Source organism: Myodes glareolus, chromosome 11 (genome assembly GCF_982192425.1).
Source record: "Myodes glareolus chromosome 11, mMyoGla1.1, whole genome shotgun sequence".
Lineage (NCBI taxonomy): Eukaryota > Metazoa > Chordata > Mammalia > Rodentia > Cricetidae > Myodes > Myodes glareolus.
In genome coordinates, this window is record NC_142036.1 from 68,884,247 (window position 1) to 68,904,627 (window position 20,381).

Genomic DNA, 20,381 nt, shown 5'->3' on the forward strand with positions numbered 1-20,381 from the left:
AGAGCACACACAGCATGCTGGGTCCAATCCCCAACAAGAGTGGAAACTAACACCACGCAGCTCAGCCAGGGCATCTTTTAGTATGAAGTCTTCCAGGAAACCTGAGCCCAGCCATGTTCCACTGGAACACGGAGTGTAAATAAAGACTGGCTCATATGATAACTCAGACAATGTCAAAGTCAGCTCCCAAGTCAGCTATTTATTTTGTCAAGTTAGTGGATTGGGGCAACAAAAGGTGAATTTTTGTGAAAAACACAAAAATGACCAGAGCTATGACCCGAGGATGGCGAACACTTAGCAGTCTGTGTGTACTAAGGCGTAACACCTGACATTAGGGTTAAGAAAGACAGGACATGAGTATTTCCAAAAGCGCGATTTTATTTATACAGTCCTAACCAGCTCAGTGGCAGGAGGGGTGGGAGAGGTTCCATCTTCAACCCAGGGGCCTCTGTGATGCTGGTTTGTTGTCACCAAACACACAGGCAAGTGGCATCATGGATTTGGTAAAGTGATGACAACGTTCAGTCTCTCTCTGCTAGAGCAACAAGGTGAGCATCGATCTCTGCTTCTGAGAGAATCCTGCAAGGCAAAGGATAAAAATATCACAACTGCCTATTTCAAAAAGGTTTTTAATTATGGAAAACTTCAAACATACAAAAGTCAGTACAGCAAACTCCCATGTACAGATCAACTAACTTCAGCAACTGCCAATTTATTACCAAATCTTTTAGAAGTCTATATGCTCATGACTCTTTCCTCGATTATATTACAGGAACTCCCAAACAACACATTAATTTCATCTAGGTAGCAGAGTGTTTGATATCAGACCCAGAATTTAATTGCAGCTGAGTTGAAAACATTTCAAGTGAATTTATGAAGCTAAATTATATGAACTACATTCAATTTGTTTTGGGTGTCAATGCCTTAAAAACATAGTATAACTCGGGCTGGACGGTGGTGGTGTACACCTTTAATTCCAGCACTTGGGAAGCAGAGGCAGGAGGGTTTCTGTGAGTTCAAGGCCAGCCTGGCCTACAGTGCTAGTTCCAGGACTGTTATACAGAGAAACCCTGTCTTGAAATCAGAAAATAAAAAAAAACCAACAAAACCCATACTTTGATATAGCTATAATACTATAACTCAAATTCATAGTAACTGATGAGAAACGTAAGTAAATTCTTAAAATCTGCTGGGGAAGAGGGGCTGAGGGGACGGCACAGTGACCAAAGTGCTCTCTGCACCGGTGTGAGCTCTGACCCCAGCACGGGCAGGCCTGGCGGCCTATCTGGAATCCTGAAGCTCAGCAGGAAGCGGCTAGCTGGACTGCTGAATCAGCAATCATGTCAGAGATACTCCTTCAGCATAAAAGATGGAGGATACCTTCAAACCTTTGGCCTCTGCATACACATGTGAATGCACGCACATGCACACACGCACACACACACACGTCCCGCCCCCCACCCCAAAGCTGCTTAGACTCAGTAACTATCCATGAAATAAAGTGTGGTAGTATGAATGTGATCGGCTCCCGTAATCTCATGAAAATGGCATTATTAGGAGGTGTGGTTTTGTTGGAGAGGGTGTGGCCCTGTCGGAGGGTGGGAAGAAGTATGTCACTGTGGGGGCGGACTTTGAGATTTCCCATGCTAGGATACTGCCCAATGTCTCAGCTGACTTCCTGTCTCAGCTCTCTCCAGTAACACATCTGCCTGCACAACATGCTCCCTGCCATCATGATAATGGACTGAACCTCTGAACTATGAGCAAGCCCACTCAATTAGTTTTTCTTATAGGAGTTACCATGGTCATGGTGTCCCTTCACTGCAATAAAAATCCAAGACATAAAGTTATAATAGTATCTAAAATCTATTCACCAGAAGGTGCTTCATGTGGAAGATGTATTTTCTAAATATCTGTCTTAAAGGAATCAGTTGCTTGGCAACACAATTGACATAACTTGTCATTGCTGGGATTCTATTTGATGCTTTGTTTTGAGATAAGGTCTCATAATTTAGGTAGCCCAGGCTGGCCCGGATCTTACTATAGCCAATGATGACCTTAAACTTCTGATACTCCTGTCTCTACTTCCCAAGATCTAGAATTATAGGTATGTGTGACCATGACGCTATTTCACTACTAAACTTCTAAAAAGGTAAATCTATCAAAATGGCCATTTTTTTTACAACTTGGAAAGAAGTAGCTTATAAAGTTGTAAAATCTTATGCTATTTCTAATGTTGTTATAACTCAAGTACACTCACTATCACAGAATTCAGAAATTACACAAGGCTTTTCCCTCTTCCCAGTACTGGCACTGAATCCAGGTTTTCTGCTGCTGGCAAACACTCTCACTAGCTAAGCTCTCAGCCTTTTAAAGCAGACTTTTATTTTGAGACAGGTTTCACTACATTCTCAAGCTGACCTTGAGTCTATAATCCTACCCCAGTAGCCCGACATCTGGGGTTGTAGGCCTGTGTATAACACCCAGCTACACTGGTTTGCTTACACAGATATTTGGTTTCTTGCTCAATTTTAAAATAACAAATGCAAATAACATTCAGATGCAGTATAAAAAAAAGTCTCATAACGGATCAGAAAGCAAAGTGCCTGTTGGAATTTCGGTGCTTAGAAAAAGGAAGTAAATGGGTGTGGTGGTCTACAATCCCAGTCCTGAGGACTGAGGTCAACCTGGGCTCAAAAAGAACAAAACAACAACAAAAAGGAGAACATTTTCCTATAGACAAAAACTATTAGGCTAGATGCAACTGTTATTTTCTTAGTTCTATAGGTTCTTCATGTTTATATTTCTTACTTGCAACCAATCAAGAAAGCAAATCAAATCAGAAGGGGAAAAATACATACTATGGAAGTCTGTTTGGGAGGGCAACCTGCTGTAGTGGTATCTTGTTTGTGTTTTAACAAATACAGCCTGACTGAAGATCAGAGCTCAGAGCTAAGCCAGTAGAGGCCAGGGAATCCTTTAATCCCAGGACTCAGGAGACAGAGGGATCTCTGTTAGTTCAAGGCCACCTTGGGCTATACAAGATTGAATCTGTCTAAAAGAGAAACAGAGCTCACACAAAGGTGATCCCAGCACTTGAGATCCCATACCTTTAATCCCAGCACTAGGGAGGTGGAGACAGGAGTGATATGGCTGGGAGGAGAGAAAAATATAAGGTGGGAGAAGACAGGAGCTCAGTACAGTCTGAAGTTTGGTGGAGACAGCTGCAGTCTGAGGAGCAGTACAGTCTGAAGCAGTTAGTCAGAGGACGCAGTCTAAGGAGGCAGGCTGAAGACAGGATCACCCTCTTTGGTCCTAGCATTGGTAGAGGTAAAAGGTCTTTCTAGTGGCTGGCTGCTCTGCTTCTCTGATCTCTCAGGTTTCACCACCTAGGATCTGAGTCTGGGCTTTTATTAAGAACAATTAGAATTCGTGACATAGCCTGCAATCCAAGTACTTGGGAGGCTGAGAGAATGATCCAAAGTTCAAATTCAGTTTGGCCTACATCCCAAAACAATGTCACAAAACAAAAAACCACACATGCCATTAAAAAACTCTTCAAGGTTTGAAACAGTTTACTAATTCCCCAACAATAACACAGACGTAGTCTAAGAGGAGACACACTGAACAGGTAAAACGCCGAACAGCTCTTTGAATATGTGGATTTAATTATGCTTTTCACTAACAACAGCAGCATCCTAGTCTATGGCATACAAACCCCGACAGGTTGCTGTGAGGGTGTGAGCTGACTAACATAAGCTACTAGGACACACTTGGATCATTCAAGCTGATGTGTGGGAGCTAAGTCATTTGGTAAGCAAGAACACTCAAGACCAGCACCAGTGACTCAACTGTGGATCAGTGCTTCATATTGCTCTTCAAATCAAGCAATAATCAAATTTCCACCTAAAAGTTACTACCATGGAGCTGCTTCTATTGGCTTTAAACAGAATCAGAAGAACTGTTTGTCTGCTTAAGTGCTGTGGTGTCAGGGATCAAATCCAGGGCAACATGCCTGCCAGGCCAGCACCTGGCCACCAAGCTGCACTTCCTCATTCTATTTGGTATAAAGGCCATTTTGTGTGTGTGTCACTTCTGGTGTTAGAAGAGGGAGAAGAGCTGCTTCTGTTTTAAGAGACTCAAAGTTGTTTTGTTTCCACAGTGCTAGGGATCGAACCCATGACTTTTGAGCAAGCTAGCTAAACACTTTTCTTCAACCATTTGTTTGAGATAAGGTTTTTTCTTATAGGAGCCAGGCTGGACCTTGAATTCATAACCCCCCACTTCGCCTCCCCAATGCCAGGATCACAAGTATGTATCACCATTTCTAAGAAAATTTAAAATAGAGTCCTTAGATCCTGGAAACAAATAAAAATGGCATTCCATCACACCACCACACACAAATCTGTTAAAGCACAAAGGAACTCTAACGTCTCTAGTTTTTCAGTCTAGAATTTAATACCCGACTGAAAACGTAACTCACCTGAATTTAGGATTTTCGACTGTAACTACTCCAACTTCTATTTCTGAAGGCTTGAAGTCAATCGACAGAACAGTAGACAGGCATGTGATTGCAGTCTGAAAAGAATGTCAACAATAAAATATAAGACATTTCAGCTATTGAGGTCCCCGACCCCAAGCTTATCAGTAACACCACAAGACACTCGCTCCTGTGTTTCAGGGAGTCCTACAGGCACATTACTAACAAACTGCGACATAAACCTGCTTCTATTAAACGGCCCCAAATTTAAAGAGTTTATCAAATAAAATAGATGGAATATATAACAATTTATTTACAATCCAGCATGGTAGTGCACACTTTGAATTCCAGCACTCAGGAGGCAGACGCAGGTGGATCTGAGGTTGAGGCCAGCCTGGTCTACAGAGTGAGTTCCAGGACAGCCAGAACTACACAGAAAAACCCTGCTTCAAAAAACAAATAGACAAATAAAAATTAATTTGATGACCACTATAATCAAGGCTTTATGTTTACTACGTGGTGTGAAAGAGACTAAAGAACGACTCAACCATTCGGACTGATGACTGACCCTTTAAATGCTTGTGGTTGGGAGGTGGTAATTTAGGAGTGTTTTAGGCAGTTTTCTATCTGTTGTGATTAACATTACTATAAATTATACTTTAAGAAACATTTAAAGAAGGCATACCATTATATTTTCTAGATCAGAACTAACTTATTTTACACTTTCTTTCAATATATGATAAATCGTTAAACAATTGAAAATTTGTCTGTTTTCAGAACAGGTCTTGCTTTGAAGCCCTGACTAGCCTAGAACTCATTATGTAAACCAAGCTAGCCTCAAACTTATCACAAACCTCTCGCCTCTGCCTCCTCCAAGCAGGGACTACTGGTGTACACCAACACATCCAGGTTATAAAAGTTTTTAAAAGGTGTAGCGCGTGTAGAGGTCACAGGACAACCTTGAAAGACAGGGTCTGAACTGACCACGTGGGCTGGGCTGGCCGGCAGCCTGACGCCACCTCAACAGTCTACAATCACAAGCAGAAGCAGGTTTAAGCCTGTGCTGTAGGTCTAGGCACTGAAGTGAGATGAGATTCCCCAGTTTACAGGCTGAACACTTTTCTGACTGAACTCTCTTCCAAGCCCAAGCACATATTCTTTTACTAGGGAACAATTTGTTCTCCAAGAACTTGGTTTGTAGCTGCTTTTATTTAGGACCTTAAAAATAATTATTACTGGACCAGTAAGATAGTTCCGTGAGTAAAGGTGCCGGGTGTCAAATTTAACAACTTGAGTTCAATCTCGAACCCTTATGGCAGAAAAGAACTGACCCTACAGATTGGTCCTGGCTTCCATGAGTGTCATGGCACACACAAACACACATGCATGCATGTATACACACAAAAATAAATATTAACAAAGCAAATCTTAGTCTTTTTAGTTTTTTAATTCAGAAAATTTAAGCCTAATTTGAGTCTATTAATCATATAGCAACCACGCCAGCCTTTGAGTCTTGTCTTGATTCTTATTTTATTATATGTTTGTTGGATATTGTTTCAAATCCATTACAAACTAAGATAGGATATGAATATGAGCATCCCCTTTTCCCCCAATGTCAGCCAGATGATAAGAATTTTACCATTAAGCTAACAAATTAGAATCTTGTGACATCATTAACAGCCCCTCCTTTTCTTTTTTGGTTTTTTAAGACAGGGTTTCTCTGTGTAATGACTCTGGCTGTCCTGGAACTTTCTTTGCAGACAAAGATGGCTTGAACTCACAGAGATTCTCCTGCCTCTGTCTCCAAAGTGCTGGAATTAAAGGCATGCAGCAGCACCACCCAACTAAGAAATAGCTTTTATAGACTATCAATAACACAACAATGCTCACTCTTCTACAGTAGTAAAAAAGTTCAACTCCTTTTGGCTAACTTACCTCCACTGTTTGTTCAAATGTCCAATCAAATTTCTTCTTCACTTTTTTTTCGAGGAAGCTGGTTGACTCTGTCTGTTTGACACCTGCTGCGGTGGCTTTAAAGCCACAGTAGTAGCCTGCAGGGTCACACTTGTACACTTGAGGACCTTGTTCTTCATCAATACCAATTAAAATCATACCTGAAGAGAAAGGTTCCAATGAAACAGGTTAGACTGTCCTACAAAGACATTTCCTTTCTTGGTGTTATCACACAGTTATTGTTAATCATTATTTGGACACTAATTTTAGGCTCATGTATTTTCTCAAACCATTAAAATCTAACTTTACAACCACAGGTAAGCTGCTGTTTGGGAAAAGGCTCTATCTATCAGTCTGTTGCTGTTTTAAACAGGTTCAACATTTTATCGGCCATGCTAAGAAGCTTAGTAAAAAGACCAAAGCCTGTGTCATCACCAGTCTCCTCAGAGCCCTTTCTTTGCTGTAACAATCAAAATTCATTTTTAGAATAATTCATGAATACAGGAAGGGCCAGAAAAAGTAAATTAGCTAAAAAATAAAGGCACTATGACAGCGAGAGAATGATGGGAGAGGAGGGAATAAGATACTGAGGCAAAACCAGACGGCCAGGAGGTATTTTATAAACTCAGGGGTGTTTATCAAAAAAAAAAGGGGGGGGGAATGATTGGTGATGGGATAATAATATATTGGTATTTGTGAGTTATTGTTTTTAGAAAATTGTATTGGTGTTGATTTTTTTTACATTGCTATATTAAAAAATATTTATGTAATTTGATTGAAATAATAATATATTGGTATTTATGAGTTATTGGTTTTAAAAAATTGTATCGGTATTGATTTTTGTACATTGATATATTAAATGTTGTATGTGAGTATGCGTCTACCTTTATTTGTATCAATATATATACATATATTTACATTCCTACCTCTGATTAAGATATTTATGTACATTGTTTACATTTGGAGGTCATTGTCCTCACTCATTGCACAGATGTTCATTCTCTTAGTCTTCAAGTTAGATAGATAGAAATCAATAGTCATATATGTTTATTATATTTATATTTAGGCTAATCAGGTTATTTAGATGCATAGAGATCATACTTAGTATAGATAGTATAATCTTCAACCTCTTCGAAGAGCTATAAAAAATGGCCTTTAATCTAACTCATAGTTCTATAGTTGTAAGACACAATCGCTCCTGGCATCACCGCTCTACTCCCGAGAGAACGTTGAGCACCAAAGACACTCCACATGGAGCTTGTCTTCTTCCTGTCAGAACTGGCCTTTGGACAAAGAAAAAGCCCATACCTCAACCACTGACAGAATTACAAAATATCCGTAAATGGATAAAAGCAGGATTGTCTTATCTTGCCAAGACAGGGTGAGAGAGTCCTAAAAGGTTTCTCGCCTTTAAAAAATGACATGTCAGTTACATCAGGCCTTAGCCAAAGTTGGTTGACTTGACATTGCATATGAAACTTTGGATGATTGCCCAGGTATTCAGTTGTCTCTTCCATTCGTTGCACATTTCAAAAGTTTCCCACTTGTACTTCCGGGCTGCTTAAGTAAAATTATTTTCCTTCTCAGATCTTTGATGGAGTTAAAGATTAGATAGTTGTAGTTACCATCTACATTATTTAGACTCCCTGAGATAGAATGTTTAACAAAATTTTAGTTATAGGTTTCTTGCTTAACATTGTTTGTTGTTTATAATTTTATATTTATTATTTGCTTCTATTACATATAATTGTATTTGGTTTGGTTCTGTCTTATTTTAGAAAAAAGGGGGAGATGATAGGGGAGTTCAGCCAATCATATTCTGTTTTCGGGGCGTGCCGCCGTCAGGCAAAAGCCTGCCTATAAACCTTGCAAACGCGCTCCGCTAGCCCTCTTTTCGCCTGGCTCCTGTGTCCGCACGGATCAGTTGGATTCTGGTGTAAGCTGTTGTTAAGTCTTACTTCTGTTTATTAAAGCTATATATTTTGTATCAAGATAGTCTGGGGACTTTTCTTTACCAATCGCCCTGCAGCTTCAGGACTATGAAGGGGAAGCTGAGGATGCATGTGAGCAGTAGGGCCCGAGAGATAGGAGGGTGGGGTAAGAAACCAGGTGAGCGACTGGTATAGAGGAAAGTGAAGAAAAGCGAAGTCACTCAAGGGTGACATTAACCAGAGAGCAAAGGAGAAGGCCCAAGAATAAAGCCTGAGAAGTAACATTTAAGGGATCAACAGGAGCATGAGCAAAGATCTGAGCAGAGAGAGCACTAGATGCCACCATACCTGTACGCTAGCACTTAAGAGGCTGAGTTGGGGATCACAAATTTGATGCAAGCTTGAGTTACTCAGACTCCAAGAGTTAAGGGAGGGACAGGGATGAAATTAGAACTGGAGAGATAGCTCAGCAGTTAAAAGAACACTGGGTGCTCTTCCAGAGAATCAGGGTTCGATTCCCAGCAACCCCGTGGCAGCCTACAGCCATCTTAACTCTAGTTCCAGGGATCTGACACCCACTTCTAGCCTCCACAGCCCATCATAGGGTGCATAGAAATACATGCAGGCAAAACACCACACATGAAGAAAATAAGAAATTAAAGAAGAAATAATGTTAAAGAGGTCAATAGAATCATTTGCTAAAAAGAAACATTACACTTAATTCTCAGAGCTAGGACTATAGTTCTGTGGTAGAGCACTAGTCCAGCAAAAGCAGCCCTGGTTTGAAGCCCAGTACCACACACACAAACGGAAGGTCAGGGGACGGGAACATTACATTTTCATTAATGAATGATGCCAAGAAACAAATATGATTCCAGGCAGTAGTGGCGCACGCCTTTAATCCCAGCACTCTGGAGGCAGAGGCAGGTGGGTATGAGGTCAGCCTGAGCCACGTAGAGAAAACTTGCCTTGGAAAATAAAAACAAACAAACAAAAAACAAAACAAAACAAAAACCAAATATACATTGAGATTTTCAGGTAAGTTTAAAAAACATTAATTTCAAAGATCAATAGATCTTACTCTTCCTCAATGAAATTTCATTTTAAAAAATAGAAATATAAGCTGGGTGTAGTGGCACATGTCTTTAATCCCAGCACTTGGGAGGCAGAGACAGGTGAGATTGAGGCCAGCCTGGTCTACAGAGTGAGTTCTCTGTTACACAGAGAAACCCTGTCTCAAAAAACCAACCAAACAAAAAATTTAAATTACAAACACAAACATAAGCTGTAAGGCTATGTGTTATTCCAGTTCTTTATCCCATGACCAAAAGCAGCACACTGTTAAGATAGCTTCTAAATTTTCACAGAATTAATAACCTCGAATTACAGAAGAACCCCCATTACAATAGCCTAGTAAAATGGGGACTTGGATGTTTCACGTCACATACGCTAAACAGAACTCAAAGCTGTAGTTTCAAACTACACGTTCAGACCCCAAGTGTGGTCTCCGTTTCCGTCTACATGCTCAAAGACAATTACATCTCAATTCTTTAGAAGACTTCTGAGCATACTTACAACAACCGAGCGGCCTCATTTCCGCATTCTGTGTGTAGACTTGAGAAATATCAGCGATTCTTTTACACAGCATGTCCACAGGAATCTCATAGCCGTACTTGTATTTCCAGTTAGCTGCCTCATAGCGTGCCCTCTGTACCTGGGATCTGCTGTCAGCTTCATGGATAAACAAAACCCCAGGATTTACCACTTCAGAAGCACAGAATGAACGTGAAAGCCTATTTCTTCACTATAAATATCTGTATGTTTATTTCAAATACAATTATAGAAGGACAAAGGGTTCACGGTGGCTTTTTTGTGATAATGAACACTGAGTAACTTGGCATGGAGTACATGTAAGAAAAGAAAGTTAAAACATGGAGCTAAATTTATATACCATATTGCTCTTTTACACCAAGTATTTCACCAGCAATCTACACAGATTCTACAAGAATGTAATAAATTAGCCGAGCAGCGGTGGCGCATGCCTTTAATCCCAGCACTTGGGAGGCAGAGGTGGATGGATCTCTGTGAGTTCGAGGCCAGCCTGGTCTACAAGAGCTAGTTCCAGGACTGGCTCCAAAGCTACAGAGAAACCCTGCCTTGAAAATGAAAAAAAAAAAAAAAAAAAATCTAATAAATTAAGCTGGCAAAATGGCTCAGCAGGTAAAGGGGCTTGTCATGTCACCAAGCCTGATAGCCTGATGACTCTGAGTCTGATCCCTAGGACTCAGTGTGGAAGAAGAGAGCCAACTACAAGTGGTCCTCTGTCCTCTACACACGCTCCACGGCATATATGTACAAATATTTATGTAATAATAAAAAAGTCTAGTTACTCTAAAGAATAGACTTTTTAAAAAAGTTTCATGAGGAATACTATTTTTAAAAGATTTATTTTAGGCCAGGTTGTGGTGGTGCACGCCTTTAATCCCAGCACTTGGGAGGCAGAGGCAGGAGGATCTCTATGAGTTAGAGGTCAGTCTGGTCTACAAAGTGAGTTCCAGGGTAGCCAGGACTGTTACACAGAGAAATTCTGCCTTGAAAAACCAAAAGATCTATTTTAAATTCCATATGTATGACTGTTTGCTTGTAAGTGTACCATGTGTGCTTAGTGCCCTACAAGGCCAAAGAATATCATGGACAGGGGCTATGAACTGCTATGTGGGTGCTGGGAATTGAACCTTGGTCCTTTGTAGCAGCAAAGGCATTAATCCCTAAGCCATGTCTCTAGGCTCCTAAAATATATACTTAGGGGAAAAGAATAATATCTCTTCATCAGTGTTTTAGACTTGAATTTTTTTCTTTGAATTCAGAAAATTGAAAGCCAAAGTAACAAGTGTTATGACTAGATTTGAGCAAGACTAGTTATTTAGGTCTCTTTAAATTACTAACTACATTTGAAATACAGTATCTATGAGGGGTCCAGATTACCTATCAGGAGCATAAAGACCTAATCCCATTATATTTAAGATTTCAAAATAGCTCACAAGCCACTCCTGTAATACCAGCACTTAGTAGGCTGAGGCATAATTATTGAATATGAAGTAGACTAGGCTATACTGCAAGACGCTGTCTCAAAAACCCAAGCAATCAGCCAGGCATAGTGGCACAGGCTTTTAATCCCAGTATTCAGCAGGCAGGAGCAGCTTGGTCTACTACTCAAGTGGTTCTCAATCTGTGGGTATCAAGTCCTCTGGCAGGGCTGTAGAATGACCCTTTCACAGGGGTTGCCTAAGACCATCAGAAAACAGGTATTTACATTACGATTCATAACAGTAGCAAAATTACAATTATGAAATAGCAATGAAAATAATTTTATGGTTGGGGTCACCACAGCAAGAGGAACTGTATTTATTAAAGAGTCACAGCATTAGGCAGGTTGAGAACCACTGATGAGTTCCAGACCCTATCTCAGACAGACAAACAAACAAGCCCTTCAAATCAAAAAGCCATTTGGTCAACTAAATAACCATAATGAGTCAACTAAACTAACTGAACAACCAACCAATAAATTCATTATAGCCTTAATATACTGATACTAGCTTTTGGGGCCTCGGCTCAGTCAGTAAAGTTCTGTGCAAATATTAGGACCTACATTTGGATCCCTGGTACCCTGGTAAAAGCTAGGCCTGAACCTGTAACCCTGGGGGCTGGGGGAAGGGGCATGGCATGAAAAGAGGAAGATGATCCTGGGGCCTTTGCTAGTCACACAGTCTAGTTGAAACAGATCCAGATTTGGGGAGACCTTGTCTTGAACACTAAGGTGGGGAGCGGTGGGAAAGACGCCTCTGGCCTCCACAGACACACGCACAAGTGAGCACACTTGTGGAAACACAAGTTAATACTCACCATGGAAGACAGTGTCTACTAGCAACACCACAACTCAGACACTAAGGGATCTTTAGAACACAAAAGACAGGGCTGGCAAGATGGCTCAGCAGGAAAGGGCATTTGCTACAGAGTCTGACGACCTGAGTTCCATCCTCAGAACCCACAAGGCAGACAAGGCCGACTTTCACAGGGTGCCCTCTAATCTCACACATGCCATAGCATGTGCACCCCCCACAATCAATAAATAATGCCAAAACAAACAAACAAACAAACACAAACGTAATTATGGTGAAATAACATCGGGCTGGTATTCCCAAGAAGGCAGCTGGTCAGGTACCTGTCATCCCAGTCATCACACAGCCAATGTTCTCAGTTATCTTGAACAAGTGGGTCACCGTGCTGGAATCCAGTAATTTGTCCTAAAGAACAAAATAAACCACAAACACTTCGATTTAAGATCCACAGGCTTCTGTGCGGTTATGAAAAACTCACAGTATAGAATGGCAACAGTAAACTGTCAAGTAGAAGTTACGAGACATATATACTCTGTTCATTTTACAGTTAAAGTCAATCTTGAAAAACGGGGTAGAGATGCTTCTGTTAGATGTTTTCTGTAGGTTAAAAGTCCAGAAAACAAAGGACTTAGACATCTCATTGCATTTATTATAATCACATCACAGAGTTTATACTTCTATCTACTCAGTCAACCCATCTTCAGCTGCTCAATGGTTCTTGAATGACTAGTAAGAGTCAAACCAGGAACACTGCTAATATGAATAGGTAGTAATGGAATTCTGTTCAAAATTACAAAGAATTCTTAGATGTTAACATGTACAATTGACTGCCTGGGCTAACTACTTACGGGTACTTTCTTCTGTGTGACAATTACTGCACAGTCTTTTCCTCTGACCGCCACAGATGTGAGTCCACCCTGGTTAATAGCCTTAAAAGCATATTCTGGAAATACAAAACAGGTTTAATTATTTTTTAAAATGTGAAATAGAGGCTGGAGATGTGGCTCAGCTGTAGAATGCAGGTTCAGTGTACACAAGTCCTGGGTCAATCTGACTGTGGGGACTAGAATGTCAGCTTCTGGTGGAGACAGATCAAAAAGTCAAGGTCATTGTATAGGGGAGTTTGAGGTCAGCCTGAGATACTAGAGAATCTGTCTTTAAAAATAAGGTAGAGTTGGGCGTAGTGGCATACACCTTAGAGGTGGACAGAATTCTGTGAGTTCAAGGCCAGTCTGATCTACAGAGTAAGTTCCAGGACAGACAGGACTACCAGAGAAACCCAGTCTTTAAAAACCAAAATAATAATAATAATAAACAAATAGTTTTCTTTGAATTTTTGAGACAGGATCTTATTATGCAGCTCTGGCTGGCCTGGACCTCCTGAGTGCTGGGGTTAAAAGTATGTGCCTCCATGTCTGGCTAAGGTGGAATAAAATTTATAATAGATTCTTAATTAACAAATTATCATTAAAAGAATAAGGTTATGCTATATGAACATGGAATGCCAACCATGGAAAGTAAAGCCAAACAATAAAAATGCCAATCAATCAGTCAAACCAGTTCCATTTCTTCCAATTTTATTTTACGGAATTTTCATTGGGATCAAGCACCAAAAATTTTGACAGTCTTCCTCTAACTTTATCACAGCAGATCTTAATATATTTCAGCACTTTAAAAGTTGTTTTATGAGTATTAATTCAACCAAGCCTGGTTTGCCTAGGTCAAGAAGATTTAATACTTCTGCTAATTTTTGGTCAATAACTAAGCACACACAGTTTTAACTGCTATTATATTTCATGTTGATATTCTGTCTACCAGCTGAAGTTTGAACCCAGCATAGTCCAGGCCAACCAGGGCTACATAAATGAGATCTTGTCTCAAAAATGGAAAGAAAAAGTTGTAATTTTTATAACAGTCAACAGGGTTCTTTGGTTTATTACAAACTTCAGATTGTGTACTTCTAGCTACTGTCAATGCATTCTCTTTTTAAAAACAGGCATCAGGATGGAAACCAAACACAAACTACGTTTGAATCGCATAGTTTACTTGACAACGATGGTCTTTCGGACGATAAGGTTAGAAATAAGACTATCATTTTCTATGATGATACAGAAAATATGGAAGATAATTTTTCTCTTTTTTGAGACAAGGTTTCTCTGTTTGGAACTTACTCTGTAGATCAGGATGGCATCAAACTCATAGAGATCTGCCTGCCTCTGCCTCCAGAGTGCTGGGATTAAAGGCATGTGCCATCACTTGGCTCAGAAGATAATTTTTTAAAAAATTATTTTTAACCTCAGTTGTGGCTTAAATTTTGCTACATAGTAGATAATCTCAAAATCCTGTCTTTAAGTGTTACTCTGGACACTGGCTCTGAGGACCAGCCAGAGCATCCATAAATGACCAGGATAAGAAACACAAGTATCCAGTGCTCCTCCATAGCGTCTGTTTCAGTTCCTGCCTCCAGGTTCCTTGTCTGAGATGCTGTCCTGACTTCTGCAGTGATGGACTGCGACTGTGAGGTGTAAGCCACATGGACTTGCTCCCCCCCAAGCTGTTCTATCACAGCAGCAGGAACCTAACTAGGGTAACTCCTGACTCGAGGTCAACACCCAGAACTGACGCAATAATGCAGAAAGAAAGAACCAGCTCCACAAAGCTGTGCTTGAACACCACTGAGAGCACTGTGGCACATGTACCACACACAAAGTAATGAAATTTTAAAAAGGAAAACAGAAATGAAAACCACAGTATCAGAAATACAAAATTTACTAAAAGAAGCTAGCAGTGGTAGCCTTGGCCCATAATTCTGGTACTAAAGTTGAGGAAGAAGGCCCAAGAACATACTGGTCAATAAATAACAAGACTCTGTTTCAAACAATGAAACAATCATTCAGAAAAATCTATTAAGTGGATGTTAGTGCAGGCTGGAGGTGTTGGAGAGAAGGTTCAATAGTTAAGAATGTTTACTCTTAAACATTCTTCCAGAGGACCCGAGTTCAGTTCCCAGAACCCCTACCAGGTTGCTCACAGCTTCCTTTAACTCCAGCTACAGATCTGATGCTTCTTCTGCATTCCATGGGCACAATCACGCACATACCCATACTCATACACATAATTTAAAAAAATACTGTTTTTAAAAGAGCAGTAAAATCCAAGTGAATCAAATCATTCAATCCTTTGTGTCAGTGTGTACAGGACACATGCACACATGCGTGATGGCCAGAGGACAATCTTAGGTGTCATTCATTCCTCAGGGATGTCCACCTTGCTTTTTGAGATAGGGTTTGTCCCCGGTCTGGAGCTTGCAAAGTATGCTGGGCTGTCTAGCCAGCAAGTCTCAGTTCTGACTGTCTCTGCCACAACACAGCTGGAACTACAAAGATTACAAACACAAAACACCTACCATGCTTGGTTATTTATTTAGGTCTTTATTTTATTTTGGTGGCAGAATCTATGTAGCCCTGGCTAGTCCTGAAACCATGGAGCTCTGCCTGGCATATGCAATAACACACCTGACCCTATCTTTTTTTTTGTTTTTTTGACCCAGCCTGTCATTTTTTACACACTAAAAATTGTCCTTGGCTGTGTTTGGTGGTGCATACCTATAATCTCAGCCCTGGGGGGGGCTAAGGCAAGAGAACTGTCTCAAGTTCAAAGCCATGCACAGATACACAGCAAAACCCTGTCTCAAAACAACAGCAAAAAACCCACCAAGACCCTCAAGACGGTTCAGCAGGTGAAATACTTAGGACCAAGCCTGAGAACCTGAGCTTGAGCCCCAGGTTGTGTAAGGTAGGAGGGAGTAACTCCTGTAAGTTGTTCTCTGACCTCCACAGAACTCCTCGCCAAACTGAAAAAAAAATCAAACCTGGGCAAGGAAGATGGCTCGGCAGGAAGGAGTGTTTGCTGTGTAAGCACGAGAACTGAATGCAAACATCCAGCACTCACATAGGAAGCCAGGCATGGCACATGCCTGTAACCCCTGAGCATGTACGTGTAAGTGGTGGATGACGGGAGGCTCACTGGAGATTGCTGGCAGTCTGCCTACTTCTAGGTTCAGTGAGATGCTCTTGAGTGCAGGTGTCTGCAGAGACCAGGAGCATTGGCTTTGCTTGGAGCTGGAATTTCAGCCTGTGTGGATGCTGGGAACTGAACGTGGGTCCCAATTTAACAGATTTTTCTTTTTAAAGCCAAAGAATAGGCATTCTGTCATATGAAATGCTCACACTAAGTGATCTATAAGTATTGCCTAATTTAATCCTCACAACAACCACAAGAGGAGGAACTATTAGGTCAATTTTGCAAACAGAAATTGAGCAAAGATTATATAGTTGCCCAGGCCAGCTAGTATGGAGCACAGGCAGTACTGTAACCCAGGCTCGGCTCTGAGGCCTGCACTCAGCACACTACACTGCTTGCTCATACTACTCTTTCACTTTCTTTTTCTCCACAAGGCCTAACTGATGTCCTGAATAACAAAGGGAATGTTACCCAAGGAGGCACTGATTAAAACCACTGTCTAGTATTAATCTTGCTTTCAGCTACATCTTCTCTCCCAAGTCCTACTAAAATGTCATGATATGCTGCCTTTCTATCCCCCAATCTTAGGAAGCACTGAAGACTGCTTTATGGCCAGTTTCTACAAAGCAGTTTACAGAAACAAGATACAAGTTCAAGTGTGGCTTTTTCTGTTAACTTAAAAAAACAAACAAACAAACACTTCAAACAACAATAATCTAATACACAAAAAAATTCTCTGAAACTCAGAAATAAAACACTAAAAATGAAAAAGTTCTTGATCGGGACACCACTTCGTATCATAACCTTCAAATGAGGTGGATTAAGTGGGTATCGAATTACTTAAACACTGATGGCCTTTGTCACACCACATACAATGTATGTAGCTACACTGGACAGCAGGCCGACTTCTTTAACCTGACTTCTCAATGTGTAGGTGTAGAACTCAATGTAGTAGCCAACTCTAGCTTTTCAACCAAGGTTTCTTCTTGCCAAGACCCTGAGATAAAAGACTTACTCCAAAATAAAAATTATCATGGACCAGATGTGTATCAGGCCCTATTGACACTAAATTTTTTGTGGCAAGAGTTTAAAAGTCTGTCCTATAATCCTTACCTAAACCCTGTCACGATCTACCAAAATCTACTGTTACACGCAGTAACTGACAGTGAGTTCAGGTTTCTCTCCATTAAAGCTGTTCTTTCTGCAAAGATTAACACACTGTGTCTCAACTAGCTCGAGCTTCAAAAGAACAGGGCGTTCGTAGAGACGGTTAAAATCGGGATGCAGTTATTAGCGCGCAATTTTGAACTCTGCAAAGATTGTACTCCTCTCTTTTTATCCGTTTGGTTTCACATCTGTCACTTCCTTTAAGCTGTGAGCTTCATTTGGGGCGAGTAACATTTATCCCTTTTCCAGAAGCAGTAGTGTCTGTCCGGTAAGGCTTTGCATGCTTGTATAGAACTGACCACAAAGAAAGCCAAAGTGGGGAAGGGGTTGCATTTTAGATGGCTGGGTAAGGAACCAATCACTCAGCGAAGACTCTGGCTCCAGGTAGAACGAAACTAAGGCAGCGGTTCTAAACATGTGGGTCACGATTCCCTTGGGGTCCAACGACCCTTTCACAGAGGTCGCCTAAAACCATCGAAAACACAGACATATTTACATTACGTTTCATAAAAGTAGCAAAGTTACAGTTTTGAAGGCGAAAACACAGACATATTTACCTTACATTTCATAAAAGTAGCAAAGTTACAGTTTTGAAGCAGCAACAAAAATAATTTTAAGGTTGGGGCTCACCACAACATGAGGAACTGTGTTAAAGGGTCTCAGCGTTAGGAAGGTTGGGAGCGAAGCGAAGGGGACTCCGGAAGCCGGAGGCAGGCACTGCAGTGCAATACCTAACTCTTTGTGTTTGGACAGCGAGGCCCTTCTGAAGGTAGCCCGGTTCGGTTTCGGCCTAAAAGTCCGCTTGCAGACGGGAATGGGAATAAGAGATTGAACCCGACCTCGATCCTTCTCCTTTCCTGGTCCGGGCCCTGCCTCAAGCCCCAGACTCTGCTCGGGCCGCGTCTGCTCGCTCCAGGCCGAAGCATGACAGAGCAATTCGGGTGTCCCACCGGCGGCCCCGGTTCACTCACCTACTTGGTAGAGTCGGCCCTCGGGAGAGAAAATAGTAATGTGGCGGTCAAAACCGGCGCTGGACCCACGGGACATGGCGTACCCCCTATTTCAAACAGAAAATGCACCCCGTAGCACACACCCCAGGCACATAAGCCCCTCCCGGAAGTAATGGCTACTGCTTCCGGAGCACCGGCCGAGCTGCTTCCGCTGGTTTGCCTCTCAGGGGATCGGCGCTGATTCCGGGAGGGGAGGGGCGAGCTCCGAAGCGCCGCCTCTAAGTGGGCGGGGCCTGGAGCCCTGTGGCCGCTCTCCGGCGTACTTCCGGGCGAGTGGCTCTGGTTCGCGGCTGTTAGGGCTTTCTAGAGAGTAAATTGGTCAAAGGAGGAAGTTTTCAAGGGGTCCGCAGTAGAGATTTGCCTATCTGTGACCTCCTGTGACCTCAGGAGACCGTGTGTTCAAAACGATCAATGCGCCCGCCGTTAGTTCGGGCGCCTGTACTTGCTATCCAGTCTTACAGGAGTTCTGGCTTTGTTTTCCCTGACCTTCGTTTTGCCCGCCGCTTCTACGATTTGGGGAGAAAGGAATGCAGCTACAGTAGCAGCAACCCTTAATGTAGGATCCGAAAGAGGGCTGGTTGAGGAAACCACTGGCAAAAACGAAAGTTTTCTTCTAGTCTGGCAAGACCTTCATTTGAACAGCGGGCCAGTTTTGTTGTTGTTGTTATGTTTTGTTTTTTGGGTTTTTTTGGTGGTGGTGGTGGTTTTTTGTTTTTTTGTTGTTGTTGTTGTTGGTTTTTGGTGTGTGTGTGTGTGTCTTAAAAGTGGAATTGAGGTTGAGATACAAGTAATGGAAACTTGAGGTTAAGCAGTCTTAATTGACAAGGAGCAAGATCCAAAGAGTAGGCGCTTCATAGAAGGCTGGTATTGGATGGATACCAAAAGTACTTCTGAGAAGGTGAAGTAGCTTCTGGAAAACTGGTGGCTTTGCAAACTGTAAATTCTGCACATTGTACACCCCATGGCATACCTCCTACTTAGTGAATATACAGTTTGAAGCTTAATATTAACCTATTTCTTCCCTAGATAAAAAAGGTTTGTTCACACCAATATTTGTGACAGTTTATTGCTATAATACTGAAATATTAAGATTGCTATATACTCTCTAAAGCCACTTATTTTAAAGCAAAATATTTAAAGAAGAGATTTTTCACAAGGAAGTTTTAATTTCTCGAGTTTTTTCTTCTTTTACCCCCCTGTGGGGGTATAAACTATAAGTGAGGTGTGATGGGGCACATCTTTAATCCCAGCACTTGGAAGTCAGAGGTGGGGGTGGGTGTCTCTGGATTCAAGGCCAGCCTGGTCTACAGAGTGAGTTCCAGGACAGCCAGGACCGCACAGAAAAAGAGCAAGGAAGAAAAGGACATCCCAAACTGAAACATGGTTAAGAAAGCAGTGCACGTAAACAGCTCCCGGAACACTGGGGACTTTCCAGCTCGGATTCCCAAGAGTCCTGATAAGAGCTGTTGTCCTTTGTTTCCAGCGCAGGTCCTTACTTCAGAATTCACTTCTGGCCTTTTGAGTGCTTTTCTCAGTCTCTCTGCCAGGTGTACTGCAATTCCTATGATTTGCCTGAACAGTCATGGATAAGGAGTTCTCTGTAAGACTGCTGGGGGGTGATGCTCTCCTTTAGTCCCTAAGAATCCAGTTGTCTCTCAAATTTAGGTCTCACACTGGACACTTCTTGGAAGCGTAATTTTCCCTAGTCTCCTCTGTCAAAGTAAGCGGACATTTCAAAACCCAAAATAGGTATAGATGGAATTCCTCCTCTCTTTCCTTAAGCCAAAGCCTGCTTTCTGTACTCACGGTCTATACCTTGCAGCAGGCACTTCCTAAGCATCCTCTCCTCCTGCTCCTGATGTCAGCTGGCACCTTATAATTCATAGTTTTATTCACTTTATTGTGGCACTGAGATTTC

At 41.6% G+C, this 20,381-nt stretch overlaps 1 protein-coding gene across 1 annotated transcript; it reads right to left on the reverse strand.

Annotated features, from left to right (window-relative positions):
• Positions 1-358: 358 nt before the first annotated feature.
• On the reverse strand, positions 359-18,604 carry Psma6 (proteasome 20S subunit alpha 6). The gene is made up of 7 exons (XM_087911801.1): positions 18,425-18,604; positions 13,112-13,206; positions 12,587-12,668; positions 9,940-10,095; positions 6,416-6,594; positions 4,484-4,578; positions 359-579 (listed from the first exon to the last, which is right to left on the reverse strand). Exons 1-7 carry the CDS (start codon positions 18,498-18,500, stop codon positions 522-524), a joined length of 741 nt encoding a protein of 246 aa, XP_087767927.1. The 5' UTR covers positions 18,501-18,604; the 3' UTR covers positions 359-521.
• Positions 18,605-20,381: the final 1,777 nt, after the last annotated feature.

What these genes read in the sequence shown, in the direction of transcription:
- Psma6 (XM_087911801.1), bottom strand. Translation starts at nt 18,500, where the DNA reads ATGTCCCGTGGGTCCAGCGCCGGTTTTGACCGCCACATTACTATTTTC. An exon ending in TGTGATGACTGGGATGACAG is followed by an intron (nt 10,096 to 12,586) that starts GTACCTGACCAG and finishes TTATCCATGAAG; the next exon opens with CTGACAGCAGATCCCAGGTA. An exon ending in CATTTGAACAAACAGTGGAG is followed by an intron (nt 4,579 to 6,415) that starts GTAAGTTAGCCA and finishes CATTCTTTTCAG; the next exon opens with ACTGCAATCACATGCCTGTC.